Source organism: Emydura macquarii, unplaced genomic scaffold, assembly GCF_026122565.2.
Source record: "Emydura macquarii macquarii isolate MOO-44397 ecotype Brisbane River unplaced genomic scaffold, CSIRO-AGI_Emac_v2 contig_1305, whole genome shotgun sequence".
NCBI lineage: Eukaryota > Metazoa > Chordata > Testudines > Chelidae > Emydura > Emydura macquarii.
Genome location: NW_027131442.1, coordinates 1,268,838 through 1,282,984, shown reverse-complemented (window position 1 = coordinate 1,282,984; position 14,147 = coordinate 1,268,838). Strand labels below are relative to the sequence as shown.

Below are 14,147 nucleotides of genomic sequence, written 5' to 3'. Positions count from 1 at the left end.
TGTGTAACTCTTGGTTCCTTGGTTTCCCAGCAGGTGAGATGCATCCGGGGCCCATGGGCCACGCCAACGAGTCCCTCGTCACCGAGTTTGTCTTCCGCCCCTTCTCGTCCGTGCCCATGACACAGAAGCTCCTCTTTGTGCTCTTCCTCCTGCTCTACCTCACCATCATCAGCAGCAACGCCTCCATCCTCGGGGTGGTCTGCACCGACCGCAGCCTCCACTCGCCCATGTACTTCTTCCTGGGCAGCCTCTCGGGGCTGGAGGTGTGTTACACCACTGTGGTAGTGCCCCAGATGCTGGCCAGCGTCTGGGACACCCACACCGCCATCCCCGTGGCCAGCTGTGGGGCCCAGATGTTCTTCTTCGTGGCACTGGGCAGTGCTGACTGCTTCCTGCTCGCGGTCATGGCCTACGACCGGTACGTGGCCATCCGGCACCCTCTGCGCTACACTCTCATCATGACACGGCGGCTCTGCCGGCGGCTGGTGGCCGCCTCATTGTTCCTCGGGGGGCTGCTCTCGCTGGAGCTGACAGCCCTGGTCTTTGCCCTGCCCTTCTGCAGTCGCCAGATCAACCACTTCCTGTGTGACGTGCCGCCCGTGCTGCGGCTGGCCTGCGGCAGCACTCACCTCCACCAGACCGTGCTGTTCAGCGTGGGTGTGGCTGTGCTGGCTGTCCCCTTCCTCCTTATCTGCCTCTCCTACGCCCTTATCGTGGCCGCCGTGCTGCGCATACGCTCGGCTGAGGGCCGGTGCCGGGCCTTCCACACCTGCTCCTCACACCTGATGGTGGTGCTGCTGCAGTACGGCTGCTGCGGCCTGGTCTACCTGCGCCCCAAGGCCGGCACGGCGGAGGACGAGGACTGGCAGATAGCTCTGATCTACACCTTCATCACGCCACTGCTCAATCCCCTCATCTACAGCCTGAGAAACAAGGACATCAAACAGGCCCTGAGCAGAGCCGTGTGGCGGGCACTGGCATCCCAGCCTCAGTGAGGGGCACAATCGATCCCTACCACCTTCTCCCATTGGGAGACCAGGCTACGCCTGCCAGCCTCATCTCTGCAAGCCATCCCTGCCCCTCTCCTCCACCATGGGGAGTCCCAGCTTCCACTCTTAGGCCCAGTCACTCTACACAGCAGGGGTCACTTGTTTCTATGCCATGGGTAGGATGTAGGGATGCCCTGGAGGATTTGGGAGTGGAACGTATGGGTTCTGATAGGCAGCCCTAATTGCTGCCGTGCATGAGGCATAAACCTGCAGAGGACACAAGAAATCAGAGGGTCAGGGTGAAAACTAGCATCATCCTGTGGCAGCTGTAGGGAAGGAGCTCTCTGCCACCATCTCTTGGTGAACTGGAGGAAAAGGCACAATGCCTGACCTCATTTGCATGTTTGTTACTGGGACCTCCCAATGTGAACATTCTGGTCATTCTGATTAAAATACAATTAACTTTTGGGGGTAAGGATAATGAAATGTTCTCATCCTTATCGTGTGACAAAAAGGCAATGGCACTATACTGAACGTGCACTGAGCAAAAAGTCACCCAAACCAAAACCTCCATTTGGCACCCTGAGGTAATGGAAATGGGGGCACAATGGGTTTTTCTTGTCTTTTCTCCTTTCATTTCATTTTGAAGGTAAGTGTAAAGATAACATTCAAGCATCTTCTTAGCTCTTTAGTTCACTCTCCAATATAAGGATAGAATTGAGTGAATGTGGGAAGGGGTGTGGGTTAGGATCCTGAGGATGCGGATCTACGATTCTGATGACAGAGAACCCTCTGTAGCAAGGTGCCACTAATTCAGCACCCCTGGAGTTATAATTGCTATAGCTGTGTTAGGTGCTGCAGGCTGCAGATCTGGCATTGAAGCTACAGGTGCTTGTGTGTTGCGAAGTATCATAAAGCTAGCATTGCAACTAGAAGCGATGGCATGACAAGAAACAACAGAGAGGCCGTGGCAAAGCATCTCTTCATAGAAGCTAATCAAACTTCCGCTCCACAGGGGCTGATGATGGACCAACTGAAGTGTACTCTGGGCTCTAGGACTATGCTAACCATGGACTTGGAGGGGAAGGGGAGAAAAGGATGTGTGAAAGGGACATTTGTCCATCGGATGGTCACACTGACCAGTGTGGAAACTGAGGCAAAGGACTACTGCCCATGATATAGTGTTTTACTTACTATTCACATAAATGTACGGTTGATTTATTGTTGTGTTTTCCTAAATTAAAGCTGTGTTCCTTTCCCCCTAAATAACGTTTCCTTGATGCATCTGAGAGGGGAAGTGTTGCCTCTTAAGGGCTCCCAGGGAAGGTTTTTCCCAGGTTTCTTGTGGGTGCTCAAGCTGGTGTGTTTGTTAATTTTAAGGGGAACCCCCAGGTATTTGAACCTGGCCCTTTTTGCTTCTGACTACACCCAGCCAAAGGGTCCCAATGCATCAGAACCAAGTGATCATTGAATTTCCTTTTCTTGTTGACTCTTACTGGACAGGTTGTATGGGAAGGGGGAAATGAAAAGGGGGCAGACCAAGAATCCTTTTAGAATCAGCTCCAGCTAGTAATGCCAGGAAATTGTTTCAGGCTGGAGGAAAAATTATTGTTTACTTGGCACCCTGGTTAATAAAATACATGATAAATGGTTCTCCCCTCCCTGGCATCATGCATTACTAACACCTACGAGTAGAGTGTCTGGGCAGCTAGAGAGAGATATTACAGATCAGCAATGGGCACTTTGAAGTAACACCATAACCAAAATTCTTAAAAGTGGCAACTAATATTGGGTCCCTACAATTCTATGTGCCCAACCTGAGTGGCGTGGGGGCTGATTTTCAAAAGTGCTGAGCACCCACAGCTCCCAGGGACTCTGGCAGGAGTTCTGTGTTCTCAGCTTCTCTGAAAAGTGCTTTTCAAGTTGGGCACCAGCCCTGGAAGCTGCTGAAGTTAGTGGCTAATAAATTAAGAATCAGAATCACGAGATGGGGATTTTAAAAAAATTGGAATTTCCATCTTGTGGGAGAGTCCAATATTTGTATAATTGTTTTCTTCCCAAATTGGGATGAAACATGAACACACCAACACTTTTCATGGAACAAAAACTGCCAAAAATGTTGATTCAGGAATGTCAAATGTTTTTTTCTGGGCTGACACTGATGTCTCAATCTGCCTGACCCACAGCAGTGCCTTGTGCCTAGACACGCATGGTTTCTCCTCTTAATATTATCTTCACACTATTTCAGCGAAGGAAATTCCTGGCACTGCTGCCCCAGATTGGGGAGCTAAGGAATTGTGGGATGCCCAGCCCTGAGCCCAGGCTGTTCCATAACAAATAACCCATTACAAACAGACACACAGAAGCAGGCACCAAGTTCATCCAGAATAATACTGATATTGCCCAGTCTGCCCCATCGAGACATTATTCATTTACATGAAATTTTGTGGAGGGGAGTTAAAGTTGTGGCTGCCTTCTGGAAAATAGGCTTATAAGCACCTCTGTGGGCAACAAATATTTGATAAGAGCTCTTCAATCAAGCAGACAGAAATATAATACAATCCATTCGCTGGAAGATGAAGCTAGAAAAATTCAGATGGGAAATATGATTCAAAATTTCAACTGTGAGTGAGTGAATCAGTGGAACAATTTATCAATGATCATGGTGGATTCTCCATCACTGGCAATTTTTTAAATCAAGATTGGAAGTTTTTCTTGTGCTTGTTCAACCAGGAATTAAGTCAGGGCAGTTCTCTGGCCTGTGTTACGCAGGAGGTCAGATTAGATGATCACAATGGTCTCTTCTGGTTGTATAATCTATGAATCTTTTAGTCTCCTCTCGTAAAATAGGCTCTCCATTCCCTGGATCATCCTAGTAGCCTTACTCTGCATCTGTTCCACTTTAAGTTCTGGCCATATGATCTATGATTATATCAATGTGAGACTTCTGTATCCCAGGTTCAACTGCTGGAAAACGTCCCCTGAGGAAATGCTCAGTCATGATTCCCCATCTACACTTTAAAGGAACCCTAGCGTTACAACAACAAAAAAGCCCAACCACAAACTGGGAATGCAGATAATGCTTCCCGCAAACCAATCTGAGCTGCTAGATCCTTCTCTTCATGGGCAAAAAATATGCTTTTCAAGTGTGCTAGCTCAAAGGAGTTACATTAACACACATGTTAATGGCCACGTTATAACCTCAAAGAGAGCTAGGCATCAAATAGGAACATAGGACTTGAGTCCTGTCCCCTGCTCTCACAGGAAGCCCCATCATATAGGCCCGTTTATAAATGTATCAAGCTCCACCTTAAAGCTACTTAGGTTGTTTGACGTTCCTACCCTGCAATCTGGACTGGTGTATAGCTGTGTCACCCCAATCCCTCACTCCTGGGCCCTGATTTACTCTGCTTTGCTGTGTGAACCACCCACTCCTGTGTCAGCCCACATCCAGCCTCCTGTGAGTAATCGGTCCCTGGCCCAGTGTAGGAGCCAGCCACTCATGCGAATTGCCCCTGAGCAAACACCACCAGTCCCAGATGCAACCCCAGGAACTGATGTCTTACAGGGTTCAGTGCTGTAAACTGCACCCTGCAAGCTCATTTACATTTGTCCATCAATTTAGCAAAGAAATTGATATGTACCAGCTCTGTCACTCTAAATGAAGTCTCTGCACACACTCAGTCCACATGCACTGTTTTAGACAAAACAAACAAATAAGTTTATTGATTACAGCAAGATTTTAAGTGATCATAAGTCAGATTAATATGAATCAAGAGGTTAAACCACAATTACCTAAAGAGTAACAAGCATCCTAAACTAAACTTAATATTTCAGTAGCTTTTCAGTCTTTGATGTTAGCTTACCCACAGCTGGCTGAGATGCCTCTTACAGCCAGGCCTCCCCCTACACCCCCCCCCCCCCGGTGGGCCATTGTCAGTGTCCTTGATGTTGCTATATAGCTGGATTCCAAGGGAGGGCCCTGAGACAAAGATGCCTCTCTTTGAACAAGTCTCCTTGACCCCCTGGGGTCAGGTGATCGGCCATGTCCCACGATGGGCATGATTTCTTCCACTTGAGCCAAAGTGCTCACAGGTGCTTAAGCCAGTCCATTGTTCCTATATGCATGCCTCTGCGAGGCATGATCACTCAGCTTTGTGTTCATCTGCATCTATTCAAGCCGTGTGAGACACACATCTGGGGTCTTGACATAGTAGAGTTTCATATCTGTACATAAGTGTGACATTGCAGGAGACATGCTACCATAACAACAATGTTCAGTGTGCCATGAGCATTCCAACAACACTTTATATGACATACTTTGCATCAGCCCATACACAGTTACACTGTAAAGGTGAACATGAATGATACACAAATCACACTATAAGGGTGTATGTGGGGTATAGCGTGTCACAGGTTGTTTGTCCCTGATACTCCTATTGGCTGCTCCAGAATCTCCCTCTGGCAATTAGAAATGGTCTTCCAAATTCCAGCCTCAGTTTACCCAAGGCCAGTTTATCCCCATTTGTTCTTGTGCCAACATTGTCCTTCAGATTAAATAGCTTTTCTCCCTCCCTGGCATATCTATAAAGAGCACTCAAATCAGCCATTGTTTTGCTAGGCTGTCAGGGACCCATAGCTGAGCCCGGACCCAGCTCATTGCCCCTCAGCTGATTCTTCTAATGCACCTGGCCCTCCGATTGGCTGAAGACTCCAGTAGGCACATTCTTAAACACCGCAACAGCCATGATGGCTCAGTGTTCCACACGGGCAGCTGTGTTTCTGGGCCAGGTACTCCTGGTTTCCTCCCCCTGGTTACTCCTGGCTTCTGCTCCAGCTGATACTCTGGGCTCCTGATTGCTGGCTCTTGGCTCTGGCTTACTTCCTGGACTTGGTAACGTGGCTCCTGGCTTGGGCTCTGGTCACTTTGGCTCCAACCACTAGGCCAGCTTCCCGCCCTGACAGGTAGGCAAGACAGCCTATGGCCTGGGCTTAACATAGGCTAAATAAGCCAAGCTCCATTAGTCACCTCTTTTATGTCAGCCTACGTCCTAATGAGCCTTTTCCATCAAATCAAGATAATGCCACTGAGCTAAAACCATACTCTTTTCTCCATCAAGGTGGGGCCTAAAGAGACCTGGATGACAACTCAGCCTAGCATGTTTCAGACCCTTAGCCTGCTAGATCTTCAGTGACTGACTGATTGACCAGGAGGAAGATTGTAACAGAGATGATGATGATGATGATGTTGTGGTAGAGCTGCGTGTGTGGGAGAGGAACAGGACTGAAGCAGCACCAAGGTGCTACAGGAAAGGGGGACTGAGATGAAGTGGCAAAGCTGGGGGGCATAGAGAAGTGGACTTTCAGGAGTGTTGCAGGCTAGGTAGCTGTAGTTGTGTTTCTTGTGGGACAGCACTAGTAGCGGGTCCTTCTTGCGATGGAGGTGCATCATCAGAGCTTTGTGTGAGGAGCCGACCCTCCACCCAGTGGAGTTACTTCCCTCCATTCATGATGGCCCTGTTGTCACCGCTGGATACAACCTTTATCCATGTCTCACCTGTCATTTTTGCCATGTTTGTGTGTCTCGGGTCAGACCTGTCATCTCTCCCTAAGGAGCCCTTTTGCCACCAAAACCATTTCCCAGTTTGGGAACATTTGTCAAGGGGCTCAGAGGGATTTATTAAAATGGGCCCAGTGGTAGGTGTGGGGAAAGCAGTGGGGAGATTCCACAGGAGAAAAGCCATATGGATCATCCCAGGGCAACTTACTTCCCATCTTTCCCTCATACTCACCTGGCCTGTCCTAGGGTTCGCACAGGAAATGTCCCAGGGCTCCTAAGAAATCAGGATTGGTGCCCTCACAGATATGACATCGCCTTCTCTCGGTCCTTTTCTTCACTTCATTGGGGTGTGATGGTTCCTCCTAGTAGCTCAGTTGTTTGGATCTAGGTTACAGCAGGGGGAATGGATTCCTCAGAAGACAGAGGATGGATCTCTTGCACTCTAAGACACTGGTTTTAACCTGTCTGGAGGCTGGATCACTCTGGGTGTTGGAGAAGGGGATCCATAGTTTCTCCCCTCCATTGTTTATTTGTGTTCTGCTGTTGCCTAGGAACCCCAGACCCAGGGCAGGCCCCCATTGTGCTAGTTGCTGTACAAACACAGAACAAAAAGACAGCCCCCTGCCCCAAAGATTTTACAAGCTACCAGACTAAATTGAGGGGATGGTGCAGGGGTGGTGGGAAGGGGATGTGGAGCCTTTCATCTCTGGGCCCTCAGTTCCATGTCAGAGGGATGAGCGCTGGGACATTTGAAACAACTCCAGTCAACATGCGGGCTGATGATGGTGGAATATCCCAGGGGTGTGTATTTGTGTGTGGGCACCATTGACACGAACTACACCTTTTCCCCAGCTCCTGAGATAGGGGTTAGTTCAGCAGCTGGGCCTTTAGAATCATCCCATTGACACTGGAGTGGCAGAAATGCCTTCCCCAGCATCCCTCTGAACCCCATGGAATTTAGATGGGAGAACAAGCTCCCCAAGGGGGAGCCTGGCAGAGGACTCACTCCAGGGGCGGAGACCAGGTAGGCTCCAGGGAGCCAGGTCCTCCCATCCTTTCCTAGTCACAGCCCAGTTCTTTGTGACAGCTTAGAAGGGAGGGGCTCTTGGTCTGATCTGACAGATAAATACACCTTCTGGCTGGGCAGCTCCAGTTTCCCCCACTATCTCCACTTGCTGAGCTCCAGGCTGAGCAACCTGACCCCTGTGCTGGTCCCCCCCGACTCACACATGCCTTCCTGGTGACTGGGATCCAACAGAGACTCCCGTCCATGCAGGCTGGAGCACTCAGGAGAAGCCACCCCTCTAGGTGAGTCAAGAACCTTCACAGTCCTGCTGTGCTGATTTATCCTCTCTGGCTTGAAGGACATTGTTCCCCCATTGCCATCCTTTCCTCCTCAGGAGGTGGTGAACGCTGGGAAGGCCGTGCAGGGGTTGGGCTGAGGGTATTGGTGAAAGATTATGGGGTTTTGGTGAAAGGCTGTGGGGCATTTTCTTTGGCCTCTCCATGCCTCAGTTTCCCTGTCTTACCAGTGGGGATAGTGATACTGGCCTACTTTGTCAAGTACTTTGAGATCTACCTGATGAAAAGGGCTACAAAAGACCTAGATATTATTATCATCAGGGATCCTGCTGCCAACTGAGCTCTTTGTAAATGGGGCTCTGGATGGCGTTCCACAGACACATCCACAGATCCATCTGCGTGCTCAAGGTCCGACAAGCAGACATTTAAAATTGGCTACATAAATGCAGGAACTCGCCCATAAACAAAAATCTCCTGATCCTTCTTATCTGCCACTTTGCTTGCAATCCAGTTAGTCCTCACCAGCATGGCGGTCAATGGTTAGACATCGGCGGATGCGCTATATGCCGTTCCTTGTCCTTTCTACACTGTTGCCAACTGTCATGATTTTATCATCAGCCTCATGACGTGTAGTGCGTTTCTTATAATCCACAGCTGCAGGAATCCATTGATTGCAAGAGAATCTCGGCTTTAATTGTTTTTTTAAAAGTGAGTTTCAAGCTCTCCTTGTGATAGTGGAGGAAAGCTTGAAAATATGAAGCAAAGGCACCCAAAAACCTCTAAAATCAGAAGGCAAATAATGCCCCCTCCAATGTAGTCATTATTTTTAAGGCAATCTCATTATTTTGGGGGTCCATCCCATGATTTTGGGACATACGAAATTGGCAACATTGCTTTAACATCCTTGGGATCCCTGCTACAAGCCTAAAAGCAAATTCATAGACTCAACTGGTGGAATTAGCTATCAACACCCTCTCCCATTTCTTAGGTGCACCTTCCACCACGGCCACATAGAAAGCATTTCACCTCCTGAGAACTACAAACCTAGCCCCCAGCCCCACACCCCGTGAGGTTAATTTCTGCTGAAGATCAGAATTGAAGATGGATTGTTTTCCTAGCAATTTCTGGATGAAGAAATATAAACTGTAGAGATGACTGAATGCTGATCCTATGCATAAACAGTGCCATCTACTGGCCCATAAGAATAGGGTGCGTTATATTTGTAAAGTGTAGTTGTCGCACTGCAAATGGCTTTGTGTTGGAGCAGCTCCTGGGTATTGTGGTGCCTGAAATTAATCAGATTTTACTGCTACAGGCTCCAAGTCAGCAAAGCGTCCCTTTTCAGGACAGCACCTTGGCACATATTTAACTTTAAGCCTGGGTGCAATGGAGTCTGTGGGCCCCAGGCCTGCCTTACGCGCAGATGTAACTATTTTGGCTGTGACCCTGTCATTCCAGACACTAAATATTCCCTGCATGGCGCCTGAATCAACACAATGCCATGGATTCCAACTGAATGGATGGCCCATCGGTCCCACTGGTGCCTCAGTAGCACTGAAAGCTCCATTAGTATGGGGTACCTTCTCTCTCAGCATCTCACATTGTGTGCCAACCGACCCTTCCATCCCATTTCTACCTGTATATACCCAGAGATACTCATCCATTGCATGGCAGGTGCTATAACCCACAGCCTGGGTTGACTTCCTCCTCTCTGAACTCAGACAACTTTGAGAACCTCTCCAGGTCTCCGCTGTCCCATCTGTGAGTGGAGATAATGCTCCCTGTGACTCATACGTGACTAGGGTAGCCCATTGAAAACGCCAAGGTCAGGGCAAGCTGCAAAAGGAGAACATATTCTCCCAGAACTGCTGGCTAACACTGAAGTTAGATTCACCAACCAGCCACCAATAGTGCTCCTGATTTCTCACACTGGTTATCAAGAAGCACCAAAAAAAAAAAGAGAGAAAAGAAATACACAGCCCCCTTTATAACATTTCAGTCTCTGGCTCCCAATTAGCATCTAGGTCCAGTAAAGTGAGAAGTTATTTAAAACTCTGCTCACTGTATAAAATGTTCTCCTGATCCCCAAAAAGTCAGCCACATTACCAGATCAATATTGGTTTAAATCTTATCCAAAATACCACGCTGCCAGCCAATCTTTTGGTAACTAAAACTAAAGGTTTATTATAAAAGGAAAGAAACAAGATGAGAGATGGTAATGGGTCAAAGCAATCAGATACATACAAATGACTTCAAAGTCCATATATATCAGATTCTTAGCAGTATTGGAGTTTGCAGGCTTGTACAGTTCCTCTGGAGTACATCCAGTACCTGGATGGGTGTCAGTCTTTTGTTTCACAGCTTCAGATGTAGAATAGTTGATCCAGAGGTAGGAAGGAAGCAGGAATGAAGACAAGATGGAGCAGCTGCCTTTGATATCCTTTTGCCACGTGGCCTGTTTCAAACACAACCCCACAGCACATGTGATTGGAAAAGCACTTGGAGTTCCCTGTTCACAGGCTGTTTCTACATGTCTTGATGACTCATAGGCGTACCCCTGGCTTCTCTCCCTGCCAGGTCTCATTGTATAGCTGATGGCCCTTGATTGGACCTGAATCATACTGAACAGTGCTGGTGCTAATCTGTTGGGAGTGTAGCCCAGTAGCACAGCACAAATTTCAGATGCAGAAATATCATCCATATTCATAGTTTACAATACAAATATGATACACACATATAGATGAGATTATCATATTCAGTAAATCATAACTTTTCCAATAATACCTTACATGGCATAACTTGTACCAATTATTGCAATTTTTGCAATATTGACATCAATAATATTATAAATGGTCACTTATATACCAGATAGCATCACAGTCCCTTCCTTGTGTGGAGTCCAGTGTCTACACTCTTGTGAAGAACAGAGAATTATTAAGGCTGCTCAGTGGAAAAGAGGAGCTAGAAGATCCTCAGTGCTAATACAGGTGCGATCCGCTAAGCTGGGGGAGGTGTCATTTTTCGGAAGTCATTTCTGGCCCACAATCTTCTGAAATGTTTGAAAGAGAGACCGATCCAGTCCAGGGGACTCTGAGTGCATAGCTAATTTAGCAAGGCCAACCAGGCCGCCCAAATTGAACTGAGGCATGAATAAGGCCTGGGATGTGTGTATGTGGACCTCATGAGGGATAGTGACACCAGCCTTCATGTTGTAGTAGAGAGAGCGAGCCTGGAGCACTGGATCTGGTGTAAAATCTGAGGCCAGAACCAGAGACTGTGAACCGAAGTCAGGCCATGTTTTAAAGCAGAAGCTTATAAGTTCACTGTCCAGTACATGAACTTGGAGTCGTTGCTCATGTACTAGGCACTAGATATTTCCGTAAGTTTATCACAGCTAGTACAGATACGTCCCCGTCTAGTACGTGATAAGATGGTTTGACAAATCAATGAACAGGGATTTTTTTTGTCCAAGATACTGGGAACAAGGGGCGGTAACAAACAGATGTAATGAAATATGTCAGGTGGTGTGTAAATTGTGTATGTTAGTAGTTTGTTTTAGCCTATAAATGTTGGGGTCCTGCGCCTTAATTCTTTGTTCGGCTGAGAGGGAGAGTGTCCCACTGCTGACTGAGCCATTCCTTGCCACAGGGCACTCCTGTTAGTGTCCTTGTAACCGTGGAACTAGGGCACTAGCACGGTGTCTTGATGGCAATACACCTGGCCTAGGCCTTTGTCCCTGAACCATGCCGGTATTCTTTCTTTATGAGTAACAGCAAGGTCTGCTGAACTAACATGCTGGCCTATCTGCTGATAACAATGAAGCTTCAAGGACAGAAGCACTGAGCAGCCTAAAGAATGCTACCCAGGCAACAACATTTCAGCCTCCAGCACTTAACTGCACTGGGTCGTACTATCAAGGTCTGCTGAACCAGCTATCTGCACAGAGCTGGGAAAGCACACGTGTAAGACGGACAGGCCCCAGGGCCAATGGGGAGAGGCCAACACTCAGGTCAGCCTGACTGACAGGGCAGGAAGGCCAATGAGGGAGTCAGGGGTCTGGGGGCCCACCCCATCCTCATGTGAGCTGAAGCTGCCTGGGCAGAGCAGGGGTGGGGCAGAGCTAAGGAGAGCAGCAGCGGCAGGACCCAGAGGAGCAGCCCAGGGAGCTGAGCTGAAGGCAGAGCAGTGGCAGCATTGAGGCAGAGGGGAGCTGGGGCTGGAGCCGTCTGGAGCCGGGAGCGAGGGGGATGCTGGGCACAGGGCCCAGCACAGGGAGATGCCACCAGCCAAGAGGTCTTGCAGGCCGGACTGGGGGGGGGGATCAAAACCCCGACAGGGGGGCTGACACTGGGGAGAATCTGCCACCCAGCACCTGAGGGCGTGTGGCCGCCACCAGAGCAAGTGTCCAACCGGCAGTACCGCCGTAGCGCAGCCAGGCCTTGGGAAGGAGAGCTATGAGAAGCCATGGGGGAAAGCAGTGGGACTGGGTGACTTGAGGAATCTGGCCCCATACATCTCCCAGTGTCTCTCACTGTCTCCCAGCAGAGCAGGAGACGGCGGGACTGATATCCCCAGGGAACTGCACGGTGGTGACAGAGTTCATGTTTCTGGCCTTCCCCACCCGCCTGGGGCTTCAGGCCCTGCACTTCACGGGCATCAGCCTGGTCTTCGCAGCCACAGTGGCAGGAAACCTGCTCATCCTGGTGGCGATCCAGGGGGATACCCGCCTGCACACCCCAATGTACCTCTTCCTGGAGGGCCTGTCCGTCATCGAGCTCAGCTACGTCGCAACCATCTTCCCACAGATGCTGGTGAATGCCCTGCAGGAGAGGAAGAGCATCACCTTCGGGGGCTGTGGGGCCCAGATGTTCTTCTTCATCGGCTTGGGCAGCTCAGATTGCTTCCTGCTGGTGGCCATGGCCTACGATCGGTACGTGGCCATCTGCCGCCCCCTGCACTACACACGCCTCATGACGCGGCAGCTCTGCCTGGGGCTGGTGGCCGCCTCACTGGCCCTTGGGGGGCTGCTCTCCCTTCAGATCGCGGTGCTAATCTTCCGCCTGCCCTTTTGTGGCTCCAACATGGTCAACCATTTCCTCTGCGACGTCAACCAGGTGCTGAAGCTGGCCAGCACCGACACCCACTCCGAGGCGATGGCCCAGTTCATTGCCAGTGTCCTGGTAGTCGCCCTCCCCTTCCTGCTAATCTGCGTCTCATACATCTACATTATCAACACCATCCTGAGCATCCACTCGGCCGAGGGCCGGCGCCGCACCTTCCAAACTTGCTCCTCCCACCTGATGGTGGTGCTGCTGCAGTACAGCTCCTGCGGCCTGGTCTATTTGCACCCCAAAGGCAGCTGGTCAGATAAACTGGACCAGCTGATCTCACTGGGATACATATTTGGAAGCCCCATCTTCAACCCTTTGATATACAGCCTGAGAAACAAGGAGCTCAAGGAGGCCATTGCAAAAGTCATCAGGAGATGATCAGGGTAACAGCTTAGCCGAGGATACAGGTCGGCGTGGGAAATGACACGTTGGATCTCCCACAGTCAGTAGCTGCCCTTAGTCCATCTCACCAGTTATCCTGCCTCCTGCAGGCCAATAGCCCAACTCACTTTATAGCCCTCTTCCTGCTTCATTCCTGCATCCATCTGGTCTGGGGTCTGGACAGATGCTTCAGAGGAAAGCAAAAATCTGTCCAAGCAACAGAATTATGCATCTGGACACATCTAGTTTTGTGTACCATAGAGTACAGGGTGGGATTTCTTTCTCAGCCATATAGGCTAACTCAGTTCTGCTGTGGAGAATGCAAATTGGAAGCCTTTGAATTCACTGCAGATGCTAGTCGTAAGATGCTGCTGAAATTTACTAAATTACTTTATTGTGCTGGTGGATTCTCGCTGGGAGAGACTTGAATGTCTCCAGTGAAAAATTTTTGGCATACAGAACTTCCAGATTTTTGTTATCCAAAAGTCTCTTCTCTCTCTCTCGCTTCGATGCCAAAAATCCCTGCTGCTTCCTACACATTCCAAAATCAAGAGAATAGTTGGAGGGGTGGAAAATACACCTTACAGTGATAGACTCCAGGAGATCAATCTGTGTAATTTAGCAAAGAGAAGGTTAAGAAGTGACTTGATCATAGTGTATATGTGACTACAGCGGGAACAGAAGTCTGAGAATAGATGGCTATTTAGTCTAAAAGACAAAGGTCTAACAAGACCTAATGTCTGGAAGTTGAAGCTAGACAAATTCAGACTGGACAGAAGGTTCAAAATTTTAACAGTGAGGGTA

General features: G+C 49.1%; 2 protein-coding genes and 1 long non-coding RNA gene across 3 annotated transcripts; all 3 read left to right on the top strand.

Annotated features, from left to right (window-relative positions):
* Positions 1-53: 53 nt before the first annotated feature.
* On the top strand, positions 54-995 carry LOC137154895 (olfactory receptor 10Q1-like). Its single transcript, XM_067550744.1, has one exon. The coding sequence runs from the start codon at positions 54-56 to the stop codon at positions 993-995; it is 942 nt and encodes a 313-aa protein (XP_067406845.1).
* Positions 996-5,819: 4,824 nt separating this feature from the next.
* Positions 5,820-6,550, top strand: LOC137154894 (uncharacterized). Its single transcript, XR_010920300.1, has 2 exons — positions 5,820-5,954; positions 6,110-6,550. It is a non-coding gene; the product is annotated as an uncharacterized lncRNA (long non-coding RNA).
* Positions 6,551-8,377: 1,827 nt separating this feature from the next.
* LOC137154857 (olfactory receptor 10W1-like) lies at positions 8,378-13,340 on the top strand. Its single transcript, XM_067550703.1, has 2 exons — positions 8,378-8,390; positions 12,394-13,340. The coding sequence occupies exons 1-2, from the start codon at positions 8,378-8,380 to the stop codon at positions 13,338-13,340; spliced, it is 960 nt and encodes a 319-aa protein (XP_067406804.1).
* Positions 13,341-14,147: the final 807 nt, after the last annotated feature.

Bases quoted from the DNA above. Each gene is read 5' to 3' on its own strand.
- LOC137154895 (XM_067550744.1), top strand. From the start codon at position 54: ATGGGCCACGCCAACGAGTCCCTCGTCACCGAGTTTGTCTTCCGCCCC.